At 40.4% G+C, this 24,160-nt stretch overlaps 2 protein-coding genes across 3 annotated transcripts; both read right to left on the bottom strand.

The window, feature by feature from the left end:
- Window positions 1–6,226: 6,226 nt before the first annotated feature.
- On the bottom strand, window positions 6,227–10,058 carry LOC102700992 (F-box protein At5g46170-like). Its single transcript, XM_040524568.1, has 2 exons — window positions 8,686–10,058; window positions 6,227–6,805 (listed from the first exon to the last, which is right to left on the bottom strand). The coding sequence occupies exon 1, from the start codon at window positions 9,963–9,965 to the stop codon at window positions 8,718–8,720; it is 1,248 nt and encodes a 415-aa protein (XP_040380502.1). The 5' UTR covers window positions 9,966–10,058; the 3' UTR covers window positions 6,227–6,805; window positions 8,686–8,717.
- Window positions 10,059–15,176: 5,118 nt separating this feature from the next.
- Window positions 15,177–22,287, bottom strand: LOC102700711 (ubiquitin carboxyl-terminal hydrolase 25). 2 transcript variants are annotated; one of them, XR_005811897.1, is made up of 9 exons: window positions 21,839–22,287; window positions 21,203–21,695; window positions 19,988–20,063; window positions 19,792–19,884; window positions 17,843–17,929; window positions 16,999–17,762; window positions 16,243–16,371; window positions 15,443–15,667; window positions 15,177–15,361 (listed from the first exon to the last, which is right to left on the bottom strand). XR_005811897.1 is itself a non-coding variant. In XM_040524456.1 (8 exons), exons 1-8 carry the CDS (start codon window positions 22,011–22,013, stop codon window positions 15,550–15,552), a joined length of 1,935 nt encoding a protein of 644 aa, XP_040380390.1. In that variant the 5' UTR covers window positions 22,014–22,287; the 3' UTR covers window positions 15,439–15,549. The 2 variants fall into 2 exon arrangements, 1 of the variants encoding a protein (XP_040380390.1); XM_040524456.1 differs by lacking the exon at window positions 15,177–15,361 and having other exon boundaries at window positions 15,439–15,667.
- Between the last annotated feature and the right edge of the window lie 1,873 nt (window positions 22,288–24,160).

The raw sequence follows: 24,160 nt of genomic DNA, 5'->3' as shown, positions 1-24,160 counted from the left end.
TAGGCGACTACGATGGTTGGTCAGTCAATCACACTCTTCTTTTTATTATACCTTTTTCATCCTACTTTTCTTATAGAGAGCCAATCCAATTGTAATGCCACTTCTATATTGCTGAACTGAAAGGATATCACACATAGATTATTGTGAACATTTGCTATTTTTGCCTCATTATGAACCTATCAGGAATGGTTTGTGATTATTTCCTTGATTATTCATAATTCCAAACACTACCAACAAACGAGTGTCAATTTTAGCTTTGGAGGTACTACCTCTGTGCCATAATATAAGGATTTTAGCTATACACTTGTATAGCCAAAATCACTTATATTAGAAGACATAGGTAATATGTAACTTATCTTGCGTCATTCTGTTTTTTTCTTAAGCCAGATCTACCTTATGGGGTTTCTAATGACTTTATTTTTTCGTTTATTTATATGCTTATAGCCAAAATTTAAATTTTCAATCTTAAGTTAAAGTTGGTTTGGGTTTTTTTATTCGTAGTTTATTTTTAGCCTTAGTTTTTATCACTAAAACACATATATAAAAATTTTACTTATAAATTATTTTTTATTTATAAATATATTGTTTGGTTTTTTATCTAAAAAAGTCAAATAATCACACCTCTATCTTTCTGGTCGGTCGGGATGGCTGCTGGCTGTCATTCTATTACATCTGCCACCAGGCCGAGCCAACCATTTAGCTCTATTGCAGGATTCACTTGGTAATCTCTTCGCTAAATTTGCCACTAAGGGTGAGGTGAAACTTATATTCAAAATTCACTACTAAGGATCGACCCATCGTAGCATTTAGATAAGTATCTATATAGGAGCCTGCTCTTGCTATACTACATGTAAGCTTATTTCATGTACTGCATCCAAGCACTTACCATGTAAAAGCCAATACACAAAAATAAATTGCAATAAAAAAATCCAAAATCTACTCTAAATTTAAGATTAAAAATTTAAATTTACAATCTTAAATTTAGAATTTATTTGAGGGTTTTTTATTATAGTTTATTTTTCGGTTTTTGCTTCTAGATTACTATACACATATGCATAAAAGTTATCATTTATAATTTTTTTTTATAAATATGGCGGTTTGTTTTCCTCAAACAGCTGACCACTCGATTGTGACCGCAAGCAGTTTCGACCGTACATTGCGAAGTTCAAATCACAGAATTATCATCTACAGTTATAAGGGGTTGTTTAGATGGCGCTAAACTTTTTAGCCCTATGTCACATCAGATGTTTGAACACTAATCTAAAGTATTAAATATGGTCTAATCAAAAAACTAATTTTATAAATGAGAGCTAATCCGTGAGACAAATTTTTTAAGCCTAATTAATACATAATTAGCAAATGTTTACTGTAGCATCACATACGTTAATCATAGATTAATTAGGCTCGTTAGATTCGTCTCACGAATTAGTCCAAAATTATGGATGAGTTTTATTTATAGACTACGTTTACTATTATATTTATAATAAGTATATAAACATCCGATGTGACTAGTGGCTAAAGTTTAACACCTAAAAACAAACATCGTTTCCTGCTACACCAAGCACTTGCTATAGCACCATAAAGAGATTTTTTTTTTTTGATCCTTGTGCCGTCTAAATCGGACCCGACGGTGAGTAGCTCTACTCCGGTCGTGTTCTTACATGGGTGCAGCCGTGCAATAAACAGCGCATAAAACATGGCAACAACTTAATATATGATTAATTACTTGTTAGGTAAGAAAATCTAAAAAATAGATTAATATGATTTTTAAATCAATTTACATATATAATTTTTTAAAAAATATATAACATTTATTAGTTGGGAAAACGTGTAAGTAAAAAGAAGAAAATCTGGATGGGCTAACTTGATCCGGACATAGACATCGTCCACACTGACCGAGACAGCTATTGTCAACTGTGAATTTGTGATGATTCCATAGAAGTGCACATATATGTCTATATGCCAACAATTCGATGCGGACAATGTCGCATATAGGGTATACTATTAGTCTATCACAATATGCAATGTTCCTCCCGTAAAACATGATTAGAGCTACGAGTTGGGTTTGCATGCAAGGCGCCCCTACATTCCACAGGTAAAGCTTATTTTGTTACTCCAAAGTTGTCTTAGGGCAAACACAGTGGGTAAAAAAACAAAGTGGACAGCGAGTAGACATATTAAGCCCGCGTTCGGCAAGGTGAAAAATGAGGGTAAGTTATCCGGCATGAAAAACATAGTAATAGATTACTACATGATTAATAAAGTATTAATTATAAAAAATAAAAAATAATTAATATGATATTTCAAAGCAACTTTTCTATAAATTTTTTTTCGAAAAAACACATTGTTTAGCGATTCGCTAACCGTGCGCGTGATAAACGAGGGAATCAGTTGGGGGCAGCCGAACACGGCCTAACTAGTTCTTCGTTGTCGAGGTAGACATTAAGGTGCATAGTAGTACCATCTTGTAGTAAGGGCACTCACGGTGCAGATCCTCTGCAAGGATAGTTTCTATCTGTATTTACTACTACGTCACGTAAGCAATGTGACATCTTCAGGGTTTCACTTATCGTGAAACTCGCGAAACCGCGGTACCGCGCACCCGCGGATCCCGCGCGGATACGCAAAAACCGCGAAAATCATGACAAATTTGAATCTAAAAATTTTGAATTTAAAATTTGCGGTTATCGTGCATTTTCAGGTCAAAACTGCGTTGTTTCGGCCGAAAACCACGACTAGTGTAACCCGACAATTAGGTGCAAATTAATTTTGAAAAAACTGTAAAAATACAAGAAAAATAGAAAACTAGTACGTAGCTATATTTGCGATATTTAGGACATGTTATATGGGGAAAACGAAAATTTTAACATGATTTTTTCTAAATTCTTGATAAAATTTGGCATCACAAGTATACTTATAATCAAATATTATGTATAAAACTAATACATGTTTATAAACATGTGACTACATCAGTACATATATAATTTACCTTAGTTTGGGTACTGAAAATTAACGAAAAGCCTACAACAAAATATTACTAGCTATCTACATCACAAATAGCTAACGCAATAAAAAATATGCCCCATGTATCAAGTATCAACTACATAATCAACTAAGTGCTGCAAATATTCAAATATATGTCTCATGTATCAAATACATACTTAACTAGGTGCTATGAAGTGTGAACAATGCCTTTTTTATTTTACCCAACCATTTGTCGGTATTGGATTTTTATTCATTCGTAAATTTAGTTTTTTCATTAATTTTTTTCACCAAACATCATTACAAATCAATCTCTACCTCATATATTTTTTTCCACAATTTTTCTTAATTTTTTAAAATTTGGATCAAATTTACGGACGGTTACCGCGGCATATCGAAGCCATGCCCTAGCGGAGAGCGTGGTAACCGTTGCGGTTTTCGTGGTTTCGTGAACCCTGGACATCTTATTTTATTGAAGAGAGAGATCAAAATAAAGAAACTGGTTTTAGATTAAGACTCAGTGTTTTCACGTAATTGCTTGTGAGAGATGAGTGGACCATGTGATAATAAGATATAGAAGTTATATTATGTAATATAGTTTCTTGACACGATGTCATATAGTATAGAAACCACAGTAGTTTCTAATACTGTGAGTTGTGTATGTCATAATACTATGTTCACGTTCTAAAATAATGTTATCTTTGTCCACTTTTATTTATCTCAAAATAAGTTTATTTTAGAACAATCCATGCATTGGAGTTTGTGAAAGTGGAAAATAAATGTATCATAACTAGATAAAGTGTGGAACAATTATATTGGGATTCCATAAAATATAGATGTTTTTGTTTTGGCATATGCGCAATGGATGAAAATTAAAGTTATATTAATAGGGAAGCGTACAATAAGAACTATAAGAATATTAAAATTTTTCTCTTCCCTTCATCCGTAACAATCCACCATCCATCTTATCTATGCCCTCTCTCATAATTTATTAAAATATGGTCCATCTTACTACCTTGTTTTATCAAGACATAGTCTTAATATTATCATAATTATTATCTACTTTTAATGGCTCATCTTACATTGTCCTTGCCTCCAGGTTCGATTTTACCAACATCTTTTCATGACTGTAATGCACAAGAAAAAACATTATATTTTTTTCTCATATTAGCCAGGCTCACGAGAAACGGAAATATATCAATTTCCGGTATGAACACGCACACGTGATTCATACGAATATGATAATTTCATACGATGGTCTCGCCCAACCAAACAAGGACCCTACACCAGTAACAGTGGCAGCCATGTGATCCTGCTCCCGCGCGGACCGCGGCTGTGATCTATGGAGCAGTGGTCCGTCGGCGCCAGCTCACGAATGTCAGACGTCTCGTAGAATTGGCAACATGCCGTGAGCTCGGGAGGCCATCGACCATGCGAGGCAACAGTAGTCCGCGGCTCCAGGCTTTGCGACCAATCTTTAGCTCCACTATTCTCGCTGATACTAGCCGAATGTTTTAAAGTGACGGATCTAGCCAATAGGATTAAAAAAAATTTATTTAAGTCTGAATAAATTAGATAGAATTTTAGATACTCTTTCTATTATTGAAATTTGCTATAAAATTCTAGAGGGTCTCGGTGAGGACTCTCATCGCTTTAACAGGGGCAGCGAGGACCCGAGCCCCGCCCCCTATGCTAGATTCACCCCTAAATGCTTGTACGTTGCAACACAATTTCATATTCCTGTTGAGAGTATGTGCCTTCCTCCATATATGCTTTCTATATAAACCTCTCTATTGTTGGTTTGATATAAACATATAGGTCATTGTTTGGTTTTGTATGAGAAAAATTAAATAACATATTTACAAACGAAAAATAACTTGTGAATAAAACTTTTATATACGTATTCTTAGTGATCCAAAAACCAAAAATGTAAAATAAATTTTGATGAAAAAACCCCAAAATCAACTCTAAATTTAAAGTCAAAAATTTAAATTTTATCTTATAAACAAAAACAAAAACAAAAACAAAAACGAAAAGATAACAAAAACAAAAACAAAAACAAAAACGAAAAGATAGAGTAAACAATATCTGTTTATGCTACTGTGGTCAAGCAATAGTTGTTCATGCTACTGTGGTCAAAATAAAGCTCATTATTTTAATAATTTCACATGTCAAAACGAGATCATATGAAGTAAAGTCAGAAAAACTCAAAAGACTGACATGGGCTTATAGATAATAGGGTCCACCTATCAGTGATAACGTTTCTTTGACTTTACGTCAGAGGAATTGTGTCGTGGCGGAAGTAGGGGCGGTAATGGATCCAACCATTTTACCTATAAAATTTAAGAGCTAGGTTCAAAACAGGATGAAAATAAAATTGTATAGAGTTTTGAACTAAAAATTTTTAAGAATTAAATAGGGTTGTGAAAGAACCTAAGGGCCTTTACCCATTACCATTTCTAGGCGGGAGGTGAAGCAGACTTTGTTCATCACCACCACCCTACAGATTCTATTCGCAGATCAGATCCCAAGGGGCATAGGGAAAAATTGCAGTTATGACAACTCAAAGTCTCAAACAAGGCGTTTCGTAATTATAAGACATGAAACATCGTCTTCGTAAAAATAACACTCAAAACATTGGCCACTTGATTACCATGACATCAGAAGATAATTTAATCTAAATACTGTATTTGCATAGAAAACTACCCATATTGCATTTCCACCGTATACACTGTTTGATCGGCATCTTCATCTCCCGATTGGCAATCGCGGCGTCTGTTCGTTCTCGTTCGTCTCCCGTCCTCCCGACATCGGCCGCGCAGGAAATCGCGTCTGGAGTCACATGGCGCCACAGCCGGCGGCTGGCCCTGGCCGCGCCGGAGATGCAAGGGCCGGCGGCGGCCGGCCATGGCCACGCCCTAGCCGTGGTCGGCCTTGCCCATGCCCTAGCCGTGGCCACGCAGGACTGGCTGCAGCCGGCGGCGGCCGGCCAGCCAGCCAGCCTGCACAGCCAGCCCGCAAGCCTCGGGTGGAAAGACAGCACATGGCCAGCCAGCCAGCATGCACAACCAGCCAGCAAGCATCTGCACATGAATTTACAAGTTTTGGTTAGTGAACAGTTTATACGGTGATAGGGCAATACAGGTAGTTTTCTAAGCAAATACATATATTTAGATTAAATTATCCTCTAATGAATCAATTGTCCAACGTTTTAAGTGTCATTTTTACGGAGACAATATTTCATGTCCTATAATTGCAAAACGTCTTGTTTAGGCTGTCAAAACTGCAATTTTCTCGAGGCATGGAGCAGCAAGAAGAAAATGCAGAGAACGAGAAATATCGTTGCGGTAATCGGAAAAATTAACTCAACGATGCATGCTTGAGCACTTGGATGTACAGAAACAGAGTAACCTCGCATGTAACTACAAACTTCTCTGCAAAAAGTACGGTACAGGATTTCCAAGTACTGGAAGGTAAAATAGGGTTAGCACTTAGTAATAAGCTGCTTGGCATGGCACAAATTATCCGTGCTACCAACATCCTTCTTCCTCAAAGGGGCAAACAACAAGCTCAACAGCGAGCTGCCCGGCAATTCCAACATAAAGATGAATGTTCGGCTTCTCGATCGACGATCTTCACCATCAGTTGCAAGAGCCCGTTTAGGTCCGTGCTGACAGATGCTCAAGAGCAGGAATACACTAATAAAAACTTGCAGCATGTCTGGGTAGATGTGGGCCGGAGTAAAACAGGCAGCCAGTGAACTTCTACTCCATTTCTTATGCCGCGTAGTACTTCGAGTTGCAACTGGGAATAAATTAACATCCTGGAAAGGAGAAAGATATAAGATCCAAGCAAAGCTCCAAAAATTCCATTGATTGTTTATAGCTTACACTATGCAATATGATGGAATTGAACAACTGTTGACAGTTCTAAAAAAACAATCGTTGACCTTGCAAAATACAACATAGATAATGCAAACATGATATCTACCCCTGATTTTCAAATATGTGTCAAATATCCAAGTGAACACGCACAAGGTGAACTGCAGGACATTATTTCTCAAGTAAAGTTGCTGATCTTTTTACAAATTCGCAAAATGGAAGGAAACTGTTTCTCAGAATGGTCTGTAACCTACAAAAATAATCTTGTCCAGACCCTACATTCAGGTTGCGATCTTCTTCCCTCCCCTTTCTATACTCTCTTGCGTCTCTGGCTACACCGATTCTCAAGAGTTTAGGAAGTGGCATGTGATACGCCCCCCAACAATACAAGGCAATGCAGAAGATTCTACTCATGCGCTCTGGCTACGTAACTGATCAATTTAGAAGTAAAGTATGTGGCATGTGGGGCCATACTGGTTGATCCATGATTCCATGGTGGTGATGTATGCATGCATCATGTATGCAAAACAAATGGTCAGTAGATCCTCCATAAACCTTGGAACACCATTCTCACACTAAAAACCACAGACACGTTCTACTAGCATAACATCAAGTCTCTTTGGTACTTTTATATTCCTTAATAGTGTACTGCAAACAGTAATAGAACAGATTACCCTCGATGGACCGCATATTACAGTTCTTACAAGAGCAATAATAGCAAAACAGCAAAAATTACAGACCAAGGCACACATTGATGCCATGTCAGATTAAGGAAAATAAAGAGGGCTGACCATTTAGGTTTTTTTTTTTTTTTGCTTCTAGATGCAGAAAAGACAGTAACGTATGCACCACAGCTTTGTTTTTGGATCTAAACTTGGTCGGATCGCACAGAAACTCACAATTTACAGGAAAAGTTGGTTTCTCATAAGCAGCACGAGCAGACCAAATAAAAAAGATTAACGTACGTTTTCTGCATGGTCATTTCATCACTGATGAGGAACAGCGTAAGCTTTCTACATATGTTTCGATCAAATGAGTAAAACATATTCAAGAGTTTGACAAAACAGTTATTTGGTTACAATAACATGAGCTATATGTAATCTCTTATTCATTTACTAGTTTTAGTGTGAATCCAGTTTTTTTTTAATGAGCGTCATTTAAATGAGAATGAAGAGAGTAGTTTTTAGTGAAATCTATGTGTGCCTCCCGCAAAAAAGAAGTTACTTCCAGTTACAGAGAGCATACTTCATGAAAAAACTGAATTACGCTATGCTCATTTGTTACTGCTGGATATAGAAAATCCAGGAATCTGTCCAACGCTCTCAGGATGAAATGTCAACTGGAGAAAAATTTATTTTCAAAATGTACAATGTTCATTGGATGATTGGAGATATGATGCAAATCAAATTTTATTAATTTTTCAGTCAAGAAATGTATTTAGTGTCATGTAAACTGATACATGAAGATTGCTATATTCTGATAGGAAGAACCAACGAACCGCAAAAAAAGGTCCAATAATATAATTAGCAATAAGCTAAATAACAGCTTCCCCCAACTCGTTACAATATCGCATTCAATTCACCAAAAGGTTTCTGCCGTTTTTTAATTATGACAGCATAACTGAGGTCATGGCAAGCCTCATAAAGCAAATTTCAGATATTTGAAGACTCATGTTGTTTACTAGTAGTGCTATGCATGTTTTATAGTGGTGAGGTGGAGCAGAGCAAATTATACAGAGAGAGAAGCAAAAGCATGACATAACAAACAGCAATTGCTGAGGATAATTAGACAAACATTGGATTGAATGCAATGCGAATTTTACCTCACCGATAGGACTTCCAAATTGCCATCAGCTTAGAACGAGTTCATCTCAAGGCTATATGTCCTCCGCTTCAGGAGCATCCTCACTGCTGACCGATACGGCTCCTCAAAAGCATCTGAAACCCAGCACCCACCTGCAGACCCAGCAATCCCACCGCCAACCGTGTCCCTTGATGCCTCCTCGCTCGGCTTAATGGCTACCAATGTCGCTCCATTCAGCACCAGCCCACCAGGAAGCTCGATGTGAGGTGCGTACCACAGGCGCATGCTAAGGGCTGGCATCAGCGTCCTGTGTGAGCCCCCAGATGCTGATACAGGCTTCACCCGCAGCTCCTGCAGCTGCCACTTGTCCATGGTGAGCACTCCCTGCCCATCCGCATCGGTCAGGTCCAAGCTCTCCAGCGTCGCGTGGTCGGCAATGATCGGCTGCAGCAAGTAATGCCGCGCCGACGCTGCAATCAGCGAGCTGATGGTCCACACCACCCGCAGCTTCAGCCCACCGTTGGTGTAGAACGATTCCGGAATGCTCCCTGTCTCGTCGGACTCGCCACAGTCAACAGCAGGAGCTGCCCCAGCACCGTCCTTGCCGGCAGAGGAGGCGCCGAGGATGACGCAGCTGCCGAGCGTGGACCCGAAGTCAGCCTTCCACTTCAGCAGCACGCCTTCGTCCATGCTGAGCTCGCCGGCCGGGAGCTCGATGCGCAGGCGGCGTAGCTCCTTGAAGGAGCGGAGCACCTCTGAGGGCGAGTGGTGCGACACGTCCCCGGGCAGCGGCAGCGAAGAGGAGGAGGACGACGAGGGGGAGGAGCGGCAGCGGGAGGAGGAGGAGGAGGCTGCGGCGGCAGGTACGGATGCTGCGAAGACGGAGGTGGAGTTGGCGGGGGAGAGTATCTGGCCGAGCGCCTGGATGGGCTTGACGATGCCACCGAGCACGATGCGCGCGATCTGGGAGAACACGGTGCGCGCGCGCGCGGACGCCGTAGGTGAGCAGGGCGCGGACGGCGAGGACGACGCCGCCGCCGCCGAGGACGCGGGGTCGTCGGGGATGACGCAGTCGACGCGCACCAGCACGGAGTCCACGAGGGGGACGAGGTCGTGGAAGCGGCGGGAGACGAGGGAGCAGCGGCCGAGCGCCTTGACGTCGCCGATGCGGTTGAAGATGACGAGCAGGAGCGGGTCGGGGAGGCGGTCGAAGTGGTCGTCGCCAGCGGCGGGGTTCCACCCGTGCTCCTCGCCCGGGTCACACCGCCAGCGGCGGGACCCCGCCGGATCTTCGCCCATCGCCGGCGCGGCGGACCGGATCTGGAGGAGGAGAGGCGTGGCGTGGCGTGCGTGCGTGGGAGACGACGAGGAGCGGGAGAGAGAGAGAGAGAGAGGAGGGGGGGGGGGGGGGTGGACGGTTGGCACTCCTGCAGGTTCGCTTTTATTTGGTAAAATGCAATATAAACCCTCGTTTTCCCCAAATTATGAGTAAATACGAGCATCACTTAAAAATTCAGTTTTGTCAGTTCTGAAATAAAATTATCTATGCCCTGTCGGTGCGAACTTAATAAAGTGATTCTACTAATTAAGTGACTAGTAAATTAAACGGGGGCAGTAGAGGCGGTTGATTGTTTTTACCCCTTTCTATTGATTGAACACCGAGTTTGGAGATATAAAACTCCATCCATTATATAATATAAATAATTATATATTTAAACCTTATATTATAATATTTATTTATAATAACTACTCGTTGGTTGTTGCATTGTTCTGTTCTCATTTAACATTTCTTTCATTTTATCATGATATATCTGTACCCGTTATGTACTCCTTATTTATTGAGAGTAAACGTGATATTTTATTCTCGATCTTAATCCCTAACAAATAAGCTAGAAATGTTTATACGTTGGTGTGGATATAGGTTATGTTCTTTCCCATATATTATTCTTGTTTTTTTTCCTTATCTTTTGCTGGCATGATTGCTGAACTACTAAACACATAATTTTTAAAAAATATATATATATAAAAAGTTATCTTGTTATCGGTATATTATTAATTTTATATTACTTAATTTTATCGTTCCTACTATTAAATAACTATCGTAAAAATAAAAGAATGTTTTATCTTTAGAGAACACAACCCTAATAAATTTGTGTTATCTTCAAAAGAATGTTCAATCCAATTTACAGCAAATATTACTCCCTCCATTTGAAAAATGTAAGATATTTTTATTTTCCGTGAAGTGAACATTTAAAATTTAACTACTCACAATTAAGCTATCAATGCACTCCATATGTTAAAAAAATAAACTTGGAGACACGTCACAAGATAATACGTCGTATACTTTTAACTGGGGAAATGCTGCACCAATTTGCAAGTGAAGCACGGCCCATAGAGCACTTAATCAATCTTACGAAACCATGCCAAGAACCGAGCATAAAACATCTGTCATAGTATACGCCAAGATTCCTCTGTTAATGAAAGACAAAAAGGTAGAAAGAAAAACAATCTGTTCTGTTTAATTAAGACCATTTGCAATTTGTAAATCGGATAAAACGAAGGGACGCGAGAGCCAGTTGGTGGTGGTGGTGGTGATGCACTGATGCTGCCTGCATCACAGCACAGCACAGCACGGCTTTTTTTCTCCCTCCCCATCCCCACCCTTCCCCGTCTTTCTTTTCTCCTTTCCTTTGGGAGAGCCGAGCCGCGAGACGACGACGGCTTTTGGGCGCAGATTCGCGTGTTTTTTGGCATCTCGAGGAGGACGCCGCGCTGCCTGCTGCTGCGGGTGGAGCCGGTTCGCGGGGTGGAGTGGAGGTGCGGGAAAAAACAACCGGTTTCACGGCCTTTTCGGGTGGGGATTCCCTGAGAAATGGTGGGGGTGGGCGTGGGCGCGGGCGTGGGGGTGGCGGCTGCAGTGCAGATGCTGCGGACGCACGGAGACGCGGACGATGCGGCGACGCCTCGGCCCTGGTGTACTGTAGTGGTGTGGGGTGGTGATGGGATGGTAAACGGCGCCGTAGCAGCACAAAGCAGGTTGCTTCCTCTAGGAATCTCTAGGCAAAATAGTGCTGTACTCCTTCCGTATAGCAGGTTGCTTCTATCGTTTGGTACACTCGTCGTTTTGTATCGCTGGGATGTCTTATGCAGTAGTTGCCTCGTTATAATATAGGAGATTTTGGATCAGTCCCGCGCACGACCTAATTATAGTACGGCTGAAACACTATAACCATTGATTAACCATTGATTAGGTAAAAGAGTCAGGTGAGTGACACTGTAACTGTTGATCAATTGGATTGTATGTAAATCGGATGGTTGAGTCATACACATAACGATTTCCATTTTAGTTATATCATCGTGTTGTGTCGTATTGCTTGGGTGTTTATACAATACTGCCTTTTTTTATAAAATAAGAGATTCTGGCTGAGTATTTATATATCCAAAATCATTTATATTATGGGCGGAGGTATTACGTGTTTATATTTTAGTACATGGAGTATTTATTATAAGCGAAATGATTTATTAAAATTAAAAATTAATTTGTTGGCAAGACTTCTGTTTATGTATATTTAGTAATCTAAAAGCAAATGTTATAAAATAAACTACAATAACAAATCTCAAAATTAACTCCACATTAAATTTTAAAATTCAAATTCTCGGTTGTACTTATAAGGTATTGACACATAAGCTCATATTTTTTGCTTTCTATAAGCATTTCACTGTTTGTTAATGATTTAAAATAATTTATAGGTAATACTTTTAGATACATGTTCTTGGTGATTTAAAGACAAAGTCTAGAAATTAAACTATGATAAAAAAAACTTGTAAAATCAACTCTAAATTTAAGTTTTAAAATTTGAATTTAAGAGTATAAGTATAAACACAAGTGAAAAGATATGGGGAAAAATGATGCATATTTAATAATTTGTCACTCTTAGATGTGATGATTAACCTATGTTTCTTATGACACATGTCATGAACATACACAGTGGCAAATCACCAGACTAAAACAGTTTAGTGGTGGCAAATAGTTAGATACCCTACAAAATGATACTGCTGTTAACTTGTATCATAAAATAAAGTTATTTCTCCACTACCCTTTATCCCAACCAATCATAAATACTCCCTATTTGATTTTTTCCCCACATTTTTTCTTGACCAGTCATGTCATTTTTTAAACCATTTTCATATGTTTTCTTAATACTTAATACATGTATTCACCTCGGACAATTATTATATTTGGACTGGAGGGAATATTTTTCACACCTTGTGAAGAAGGGGTTTACAAACATGATTCGCTACCAAAAAATTATTTGCTCACTCGACAAAATTGATGAAATTCTATAGTTTACAAAGCTAAATTTTAGTATGACTTATAGCAAAATCACCCTTGTTGATGTACTGATGTATATGAAAATCAGTCCAGATTCACGTAGGAAGTAGGAACGGAGTGGGCGACCGGAAGCACACAGCTTCTTCGTGACGAGTTGAAGTTCAGTTATTGATTGCATGCGGTACAAGATGATTCGTCTGTCGACGCACTACTGACCAACAAACTCATTCGAATACTCCCTCCGGCTCCAAAATATAATTATTTCTAAAATTTAAATTTTATATTGTCATATAATTTTTTTTACCGATTTGATATGATTCTGATCATTTTAATGGTGGCAAAGCTAATTAGATGCTTACAAAGAGAATCTAATTAATTTAAAATCCATAGTTGATTTTTGAAGTAATTAAAAGAGAATTTTTAACCTCCTTTTCTTTGCTATAAAAGAGCTCGAAATGCTTACATTTAGGACCAGGGTCGTTTTTGTATTGTTGTTGTTTGGCCTGTGTGCAGGTAAAGAAGCGAAGCCGGTTAGCCCGTGAGAGCATCAAACACGCAGCAGGACTAGGAGTACGGCCATCGCACAGCTCACCGGCGGTGGCGTGAAAGGTGACACCGATCAGAAATCGCTGGGCGTTTTTTTGGTTCGGTAGGATGCTGATGCTCGCTGGCGGATGTAGGTTGCTGCCGCTGCTGAATTCGTCTTCACCTCGAAGCCGCGACAGCTCACGTCCACGTAACGTACGTGCGCGGCTGCAATGGATAATGCCCACGGTGGTTGGCCGCCGGCGACGGCCGGGTCGATCCGGGCCGTCGGTGCTCGGGATCGGGCGGCTCTGCCTCTCGTTCGCTCCCGGTAGGACGCTGCCCAGCCAACTCCCAACAATACGACCGCAAGTTGCCGAAATTAATTCGAGCCTGTGACAACGTTTGGACTCTGGGGATGATGTTTAAATAGGAGTTGCAGTTGACATCAATCAGGCTTTCAGGGATTTGAAGATGATCAATTTGCCTCCTTTTTGACATCAATCAGGTTTCAGGGATTTGAAGATGATAATTCTGTTTCCTTTTGAGGAGGGCAAGCTGCAATTTATGTACTCCTAGCTGTTTTGATGGCGAACAATCGTCAATTGATACAACGCATGCAAACGTTTGTTTTTGGGATTCAATGGATGATGGGGACGGATATCCGATTTTAAGGGTTTTCAGTGTGCTTCGGTAGCTTACAGCCGTTGATTCGAAAATGATGCAGCAGCGAATAATTCGGAGAGAAGCGACAAACAAACATAAAGCTCCCCTTTTTACATTTTGCTTTTTCTTGTTCCACTACCCTTTTCATAAGCGATGCTCTCTTATCTTTCAGGCATCAACCAACATCAATTTATTCAAATGGATATAGTAAGTACTGTGTCTGTTTCAATTCATATTGTCTCTGTTTCGATTCATATTGTAAAACTTTTTAGCTATGTACTTACATTATGAAACAAGACAGTGAAATCAAAGCAATGGCATTGGGATGGAATATCGATTTTCTTATTTTTAAACCTTTTTAAAAAATAATTTTATTACTAAACCTCCGAGAAAAATATCTGCACCCCATAAGCCTTTTGGTCACGCCACCAACATTGGCGTGGCCAAACGACTTGCCACGCTATTGTCAGCATTGCCTTGTCATGCTATTGCCAATGGCGTGACAAGACTGCCACACTATGCCCAAAAAGACGGCATGACAACATTGTCTTACCATGCTACCAGCACTGGCGTGACCAAAAGCTTCAGTTTTAAAAATATTTTCCCGGGAGGTTTAGTAATAAAATTATTTCTTAAAAAGGTTTAAAAAATAAAAAAAATTCTGGAATGTCCTGTAACAACTAATAACAAGTTCAAAACTAAACGAGCACATAGTAAAAAAAACACTTTGTTCGATCAATGGCATCTAGTGCTGTTTGGAAGGCCCTCTGTCTAATTGCCCAGACAGGTTGCTTTTGGATAATTTATATTCAGAAATTTACCAATTATGTATAATTGACCCAATTTTTGAGCAAATCTAGTACCGGTCGAAACATCTACAGGTTTTCTTCAGTAAAAGGTCAAAAACCCCATAAACCCATGTCCTAATCTGCGAACTATAATTGTACAGAAAGAGGATGGGGGAATCATCTACATTCTAGACAGAAGTCAAGGAATGAGGCTCGCTGGTGGTGTTTAATCCTATAGAATCTGGAGCAACAGCAAAAAAGAAGACGATATTTTACATGTCTGGCCACTCTACGTCTCAACCTCATCTTGGATTAACAAAAAATGCCTCAGAAATTAAGCCGCACAAGGAGCTGGTAGTTGACCAACAGGATTTCCATTGAACCTGAACCGCCAAGCACAAGATAAGTTAGCAACGAAGAGCAGTATGGTAAATAAAGAAAGAAGAAAAAAAGGGGGTAATTACCAGAGCAAACAGACCACATGGAACATACATCCACCATAAGATTGTCTTTCTACAAAATGGCTACAGATACATTTTTAAGTTTTGTATGAATCTCCGCACAAAATTTATTATCCCGGTGAAAATTTGTCCTGGTAGTACGACCGCAGGGCTTGAATGAGATGTTCCCTCAACGACTCTGGAACTTTTGACCTAAATATTCTTCCAGATTCGCTTATTAGCTCCTTTCTGCATTGCCAATAAAAGAGAGAAATACATAAATATTAGAACCATTGAATGTGTAAACAAGCCATCCAGATGTGTGGTTCGCATAAGCAATCACACGAGAGAAATGCACATGTTGTGTTAGCTTATGAACTATAAAGTTGCAAGCCAACAAAAATTAATGCAATCAGCAGTTCCGATATCCTTCTCTCATTGGCAGGCATTGAGAATATGAATAATATTACAGAAAAATCTAAAACCATATATAATTATTAATATCTTGAATTAAACAAAATAATAAAGGAGCTAAATGCAACTACAGAACATTCAGAAGCAAGTATCATGCAATCAAGTTTAGCTATTTTTATATACTAAAACTAATACTGATGTTGCAGCCATGAAACACCAAAAATCCTAACAAGGCAATAGTTATGGATCAAGGTTTTAATTTGGGCAAGACATGGAGGAAACATTTCCAGACAATAAAGCAAAACAACCAAAGTATAGAGGCATAAGAGCTTGTCCACATAGAGATATCTTACAAGAAAAATAATAAGAAAAATAGTTGCACAAAAACATCAGATCAAAGCATACCACACCTTATTGTATCGCTGTCTTGATTCATGGCTGTATTTTGCACACAACGCCTCTTTGCAGACCGCATGAAATTAGAGACGTCATCCACCCAACCAGAGGAGCGAAGCTCAGAAGATGCTGACGCAGCAAGCCTGTTTTTAATAGATAATAAAAACATAGTTAGTTTCCAATTTAAAAAAGTATGACAATCATGTGAACCACTTCCCCCCTCCCCAAAAAAATCATGTTTGGTCTTGAAAGTATACGTGGTTGCATAAGATCACCTCCCATACACATGATATTTTTCGGAAAATTTGAAAAAACTTGCACACATGTTTTGTGGAGTGATTCCCCACATTTCCACCTAATAGATGGTTTCCACTACATATTCCCCCAATGGGCAAATAATACAGCAGGGCTAGTTTGCAGAATTTGCCAATTATCCATTTTAAAGCAACCAAGCAGATTTTACAACATATACATTACAAACTGCAGTGAATATATTTTAAAGGGAAATATCTGCATGGTAGTTGTAGCACGAAATTTGTTATTATAACTTCATAAAGTATTTTACATGATGTGGTGGTATTGTTAGAAGAAGCTAATCAAAATAAGTAAGTGCTTCAATATGGAAGCTGTATAATATCTGAAACTGCTATTCCGTAAAAAGAAAAGTCTGAAGCTGCCACAGAAAAAGAAAGCACTGAATGGAATACGTGCTTCATGGGAATAGCTACAAATAACAAAAGCAAAATAGTTACTGTCCATTAGAGACTTACATTTCCTTAAACTTCCCTTCATCAAGACGGTGCTTCAAGGGAGCACTGTCCTTACCCGGAGACACCACATCCTTTACTACATTTGCAGACACTTCATGGCATGCAACAGAACTTTTAGAATCCCCCAAACTGGCAATAGATGACTTCTCAGAATATTGCTCAGCAAATGAAGCCTTGGCAGCAGTGGTCTCCTGAAGATCATTCAAGTGAATTGGATTTCCATTTCCATTCGCATTGTGTAACATTCTCTGTGAATTAACATCTGTCTTATTGCAAGAAATACTAACACTAACATTCATTTTACTGGGGTCTGTAGATTTTCCAGACTCACGGCCATTCACTGCTGGCAGTGTTAAACCCTCGTTAATTTCTAGCTTATTTCCCGGAATGATGTTTGCCTTGCCATTTGATGTAACTTTCTCTGCTCCATTATTCTTCAAGTGGATTGGCTTGAGATGCAGACCTGGTGCGATCTTGCCATTCTTCAGGGGTAGTGGCGGCACAATACCTTTAGTAGAACATAATCCATTCTGTTTTATTAGTGGTATCTTCAAGGGCTCATTAGATGTGCAATTTGATATGCCATTTCCATTGATGTTGGAAGATTTAGCTGCACTAGAACAGTAACCATTTGTACTAGGCTTTTGAGTTTTGGTACTCATCAGAATATAAAATAGGATATAGACCTTCTCCGACAGAACATCCTGAGAGCTTGAGGGGGAGATATGGGAATCATTACAGCAATACCAGCGACCGATAGCATCCTGAGCAGAGTGAACACTCATTACTTGGATGTCAGGGCAAAATAATTGAAGACTTTAAAGTACTGGGAAAAGCCTATTACCTTAACATACGCATAGTAGTGACCAGAATCTGGAGAGAACCCTGAGTGAACAATACTGCCAAAAAGATTATATACTGGCAGTGAATCCTGCAGATCCATGAAAAGCGATACAGTTGAAATAAATTGACTTGATTCTTGATATGAAATAGTAGCTGAACTGTTAAATACAACCAATGAAATACAGATGAATGTGAATTCGAAGTGAAGAAAAATCCTGAAATGACATGTCATACTCCAGAAATCCAGACAGTCCACCTTTGAAACTTTATGAAGTTCTTCTAAGGTCATACCACACAAACGATCACTATAAGTGTCATGGGCATTGGGCCGACAGGCCGATGACCATGAAGCCAACTCCTGGCGGGTGAACAGTATCCGTGGTACTGTAGTGGCGGGTTAGGAGATAAGATTAGAGAAGGCTAGTTATTTAGGGGTTAAGTCTCACCATCTATATAAGGATGGATTGTATCTCTATCCCGGTAAGCAATGAATAATCAAAATTAGTCTCCCCCAAGTTCTCCCCAATCTATAATCTCTCCTCATCCCATCTAAGCCAACACAGCCCAGCTATCTTCCCAGTGGTGTTTATCCCAATGAAACCTTGCACATAACATTTTGTATCAAGGCCGTCTTCCACTGGCACCATGCTGATGTTCACACCTGCAGATAAGGCAGCCATCAACTCTCTCAGCGCCAAGCTGGACATGATTCTCGAGTGGCTCTTGTCCAGCAACTGTGTGAGAGCATTAATTTTCACTTAGCGTGCGTGGAGAAGTGGGTGGTTGAAGGTGGCACGCCAAGTAAGATCAAGCATGTAGTTGGAATCCTTGGTGCGGTGCCAATAGCAGCTAGGACTGTCGTATCGTCACCATCACCTATCCATGCGCCGGTCCTGATTTCACAAAAAGGACCTCCCTTGCTTCCTCTGTCGACCAGCAAAATCACCATTGCTGACAACGTTAAGGGATCAAGGGCTGACACATATTGCATCATCAGCAATTTTCCTTGCGTCCGCAGCAGCACGTCTTCAAGCGGCGCACGAGGGGCCACTGGCAGCAGCCAAAGGCAGCGTCGCCTCACGACCAACCTCCTGTTGCCTCCTAAGGCGCCACACCATCATCCAAGGCAAGGCAGTGGCCAGATCTGCATGGGCAGAGGCCGCTCCCATGTGGGCTTCCCCTATGAACCTGGGGATGGCTTCGGTGTCATTGTTGGCTTGTCCTCACCTTCGGCATAGGTGGTGGCAGCAGCTGCGACTCCTTCAAGAAGCGGCACGATTTCAGGAGGTGGCCTGACCAAATAGGCCAATCTGGTCGGCTAGTTTTCAATCAGCTTCAGGGCTTAGCTCTACTTCTACTGTGGGCTTGGTTTAATACAGCAAGCAGCCACTTTGCGTTTTCAGGATATGGACATTGTTCAGAGTTGTCCTTTGTATAAGGGATTCTGGTTGGGGTCAACCTAAGCTCAACGACAGAAAGATAGCTTGGCAATTCATCATAATCATAGCATTACTTATCTACTTAGTTTACTATAATATAGTAAGCCGAGATGTAAAATGATTAAGTTTTGGCAGTTTTAGACGTCTTGTTTACAATAATATAGTAAGCCGAGATGTAAAATGCTTAAGTGTTGGCGGTTTTAGACGTCTTGTTTGTGTCTGTTTTAGATGTCTTGTTTACCATGACATAGTAACCCGAGATGTAAAGGGCTTAAGTCTTGGCGGTTTTAAACGTCTTGTTTATACTTAACTAAAGATTTATGACTTAATGCTGTAGCATATATATACAAAAATGTAGCACAGACAAACTTCATCAAACAGCAACAATGGTCACCACTTGATTAATAATCTGCTACAATTGACATTCGTTTCCATGACTAATTTGACATTGTTACCTACATGTAGAACAAGCAACAAATACTAATGTAACAATCAAGGGGTTATGCTGTACCTGATTTTTTTTATACATGAAGTCAGAAAGAAAGAGAGACTCCTTGAATTCAATGTTCCTGTTGATCTTTCCGCCATGTATTCCCTCAAACCTCTAGTGGCAGTAAACCAGAATGGAAACAAAGACAATCAGCAACACCTCTAACCAATAGTAAGTTTTTTATAGAATAAAAATATCAGGAATGAAGACAGATAACCTTGAGTTGTATGACAAGCACCTTAGGTGCCCTGAGTACAAACATTTGCTTTCGTGCAGAGGTGAGCTTCTTGCATCTGTGATACAAAATTCGCCTTAAACAATTTAGGGCATATTTGGAACACATAAAAATATTACATGAACCCAAGTTCAAACTCAAAAACTATTAATAGGAAAACAAATAGTACAGTTAATATTTAACAAGTTCATACATTGATTTCACATTTACCTTCTTTCCGGTAAATAAAAATCAAGCTTACTTTCATCCCCTATGGCCTACAGGTATGGTTGGCAACTGGCAGGCTTGCATTCCTATATAAGCATAAACTGGCCCATCCAAGAAATACTTCAATGGGCAAGGTTAAATATGTTATATATTACGTGTCCTTTTGTGAAAAGCGAGTGTACGCTTTGAAGAATGCATAATGGTTGCTCAGTATTTTTTATGATACTTTAAATTTTATTATAAATTATGGGACGAGCCCCTACCCATATAGGTAAGCTAATTGGGCCAAGGTTTTCGAGTTTCCTTGGGAACAAAAGGTTTTGGTATATCTACGGAATGATAAAGCCTTCATCAGAAGATTAGTCGTGCGCACAATCACTAGATCAACCATTCCCTGATAATAAGTCTTATAGGAAGTTTGAGCAGAAAACTAGATCAAAAAGGTAATAGTAGGCTTAATTTTTCTGGCCAGGGTTTAGCATTCCAAACAAGTGGAAAGCGAAAAGATTCCTACCATATTTTAAACCCTGGAGATTTCATTCGAAAACCTAGGCATTCAACCATACTTTTTTTTTTACAAATTATCCATAATACACTTGAATTTTACTTAACAAAATACCTTGAGATTTATGTAACAAAAGATCATTGTGATTTTTCAGGCAACTAAATAAAAAATATTCTTATTGGAATCGGATAATTATTTTCCAATCTAGATCCTTCATCACAAACAAGTCCTAATTAAGCTATAAATACTCCAGAATGTAATTTAAAAAGGTGACTGCATAGCCTGCCTAGAGACTACGTGTCATTCTCCACTACATAGCAATAAGCAGCTGCGTAGTCCAACTAAGAGCTAGGCGCCATCCTGCCTCCAGCATGCTGCGTAGTGCGACTATGAGCTAGACGTCACGCTCACATCCCTACTTCCTAGAAGCCTTATAACACCACTCAGACGATTTATCAGAAACAAACTAGCACATAAAAACATACCTTTCACAGCTATACTTGTTTGCACCCTCCAATATCTCAGGCTGAAAAAAACGGGCAAGCGCATCAGCAACAGAATTGCTTCCGGGCAGGTCAAGGCTGATATCCATTATCTCATCGGTCTTGTTTGACTCTCCCTTGCAAGTGAGGCACTTCACTTGGCTGAGTAGTGCACCACCAAATGTCTCCTTCATCACTGTACATGGCCCTTGCACCCGGCCCTCCTCCTCGGTAGCATCCTCATTGGCGTTTGACACAGGGAGCCGCTTGCGTATGCGTAGACCAGCGGTGTGACAAGCGTCGATAACATAACGCAGGAACTCGTGCGCATCCTCCTGGCGCCCCCACCGGAAGTGCTCAGCAAAGAGCGGCAAGCAGCGTATGACCTTCCCTGGAGAGTCTATCGCGGCTGCTTCCGCTCGAAGCAGCCGCCAGATCTGCCGTTCGACCACACAGAACACACACTCCTTGTCCTTGTTCGGGAACACCTTCTTGCCTGCCATAATCAAACAAATTAGCTTCCTGGCGCCATAATCAAACAAATTAGCTTCCTGGCGCCATAATCAAACAAATTAGCTTCCTGGCGAATTGCCTGGATACAATTGGAACAGGAGAAAGTTAAGAGCTAGGGTTTCGTACATAGATTGGAGTGTCGGAAGGACAGGCAGAAGGTAGCGAGGGGAGGGGTCGACGCGAGGCACTGTAGCACGCTGTTGAGGTAGCAGGTGTTGCCGAGATTCTTCAGCCCGGGGGGAGGGCCCGTGCGGGGGCGCCGCGGAGGGGGCGGGGACGGCGGCTGCACGGCGGGCGCCATCACCGGCTCCAAGGCGCGGAGGCGGCGGCGGAAAGGCCGCCGCGGGGTAGCTCGAGGCCCTCCTCCTCCTCCTCCTCTCCACGCAGCGCCGCCGCCGTCGCCAACACCTCATCCGATCGCATCGCCCACCAGCGCGCGCCGCGTAGGATTGGCCACCGTGGCGCGTAATCAGGCCGATCCCCAGACGCGAGCTCTCGGGTTCGTTTGCGCCCGGCGCGCGGAGGCTGGAACTGCGGCGGCGGTGGCGGCGGCACCGCCCCTCGAATCGAGGAGGAGGAGGACGACGACGAGGAGGAGGAGGGGGAGGGGGGGAGGGCGGCGCGGGGAGGGAGACGGGATTTTGATACCGAGGTGGATTTTCTTCTCTTTTTTTTTTCCCTCTCCCTCTCGCGTTGGAAGCTCCAAAACCAGGCGGCGAGTCACTAGTGGCGTTGGGTTGTGTTCGGCATGTCGGTAGTCGGTGCAGTTCGGTCAAGTTCTTTTCCACGGAGAGTAATCGGTGCGGTCGGATCATGAACAATGCAGCTGGTTCTCGTTGCGTTATGTCGCCTGTTTATTCTCCTAGATTTTTAAATTTGATATTACGTAAAAAAATTTGTATAGACAAATGTATCGATACAGAAGATATTTTATTCTCTGGACGGAAGGGGTGATTTTGGATTGAAAAATTATATTGATGGGTTATGAGTTTCTTTTCTCATAGTGTGATACTCTCGGGTGCGAGGAATCATCCTAAGTTGATGGTATGTATGAGTACCGTTTCACGTGTGTTGGAAATCCATAGTTAATATCGACCGCTCGCACATTAGTTTTCCTGCGTTTGGTTGCGCTACTTAACAGCTACACGATAAAACCTGCTCAACCAAACACGTATTTAATAGACAACCTAGATTTTTATAAAAACTTATAAGTATATATGTTTTTTTTTTGGTTTTTGGGCTTATGATATTCCTTATTTAGCACAAAAATTTGTGTCATTTTTACGTGTATAAGTGTCTTTCTTGATAAGCTGGATGCTCAAAAGAAAAATATAAAGATTAGTCACAACCAAAGATATATTCAAGGCCTAACAACCCGAGGCAACTATGGCTTGAAAGTTATGGAGATGTGTTTGGGAAGAAGGTGAGGACTTTTCCCTTAACACAGAAAATATAGTAATGGTGAACTAATATATGACTAGTTAATTATTTAGCTAAAAACTTAAAATATATTAATACGATTTGTAAAGCAACTATAGTTTGTTAAATAAGTTATGTCATTTAGCGATACAAGAAGCATAAACATGATCGTATGAGTTAGGAAATAAGTGAAGAGAACGTTGTATTACTCTGCCACTGGTGCTATAAGTAAATGTGTGGTCTTCGTAGATAATTAGGCACATTAGCGGATAATGACGTTGTGCCAATTTACCAAGAAGACGAGTCTACATGTGGTGTGCATGGTGAGGCAATTTTTGGCTCGTCCTCTGTTAATGAATGGTCTATACATTGTATGGCAACAACGCACCAAGTAAGCAACACATTATCTACACTATCTGGATACGCTTATTATCCATCACTAGAACTGTCATGTTCAACAGACCTTTCATTTTTTCGATAAAAGGAAGTTTTTATTGATCTCAGATGATTACATTTAGGTAATACAATCACTCGAAAACCACTTTTGGCAAACCAATACATTTTCTACATCAGCCATTGGTTTAACAACCAAAGACATAATTAGAATTAAACTTATAACAATAGATAATGGCAGCATACTGATGATATCATATGGTTGGTGACTTTGAAATCATAAACATAAATAAACTACTCAAAAAGAATTTTATAGGAGCATTTCTTTGCTACAAAGATCTACGACAATAAATCATACTCAAATTTGCTCAATAATTTTCTACAGGAATCTTTCTCCAAAGTCCAAATAGTTTTCACATTTTTTTGCAAGAGATAAGTCCATATCAATGCCCATGGCCCCCTCCCCCCACCCCATCTAAAAATACGTCGTGAACTCCAAACTTTGGTATAAAGCCCATCCTAACTTTTAAAACCACTTAATTTACACCATTTTGGTACGTATAGAGTATTTTTGTCTATGCGGCACGCACATGGCATCCTACCTAGAAAAATAAAATTTTCAAAACAAATGCCCAA

The sequence above is a fragment of the Oryza brachyantha genome, chromosome 5 (genome assembly GCF_000231095.2).
Source record: "Oryza brachyantha chromosome 5, ObraRS2, whole genome shotgun sequence".
In the NCBI taxonomy this organism is placed as follows: domain Eukaryota; kingdom Viridiplantae; phylum Streptophyta; class Magnoliopsida; order Poales; family Poaceae; genus Oryza; species Oryza brachyantha.
The sequence above is the reverse complement of the archived record's forward strand: the minus strand, read 5'-3'. Positions and strand labels throughout refer to the sequence as shown.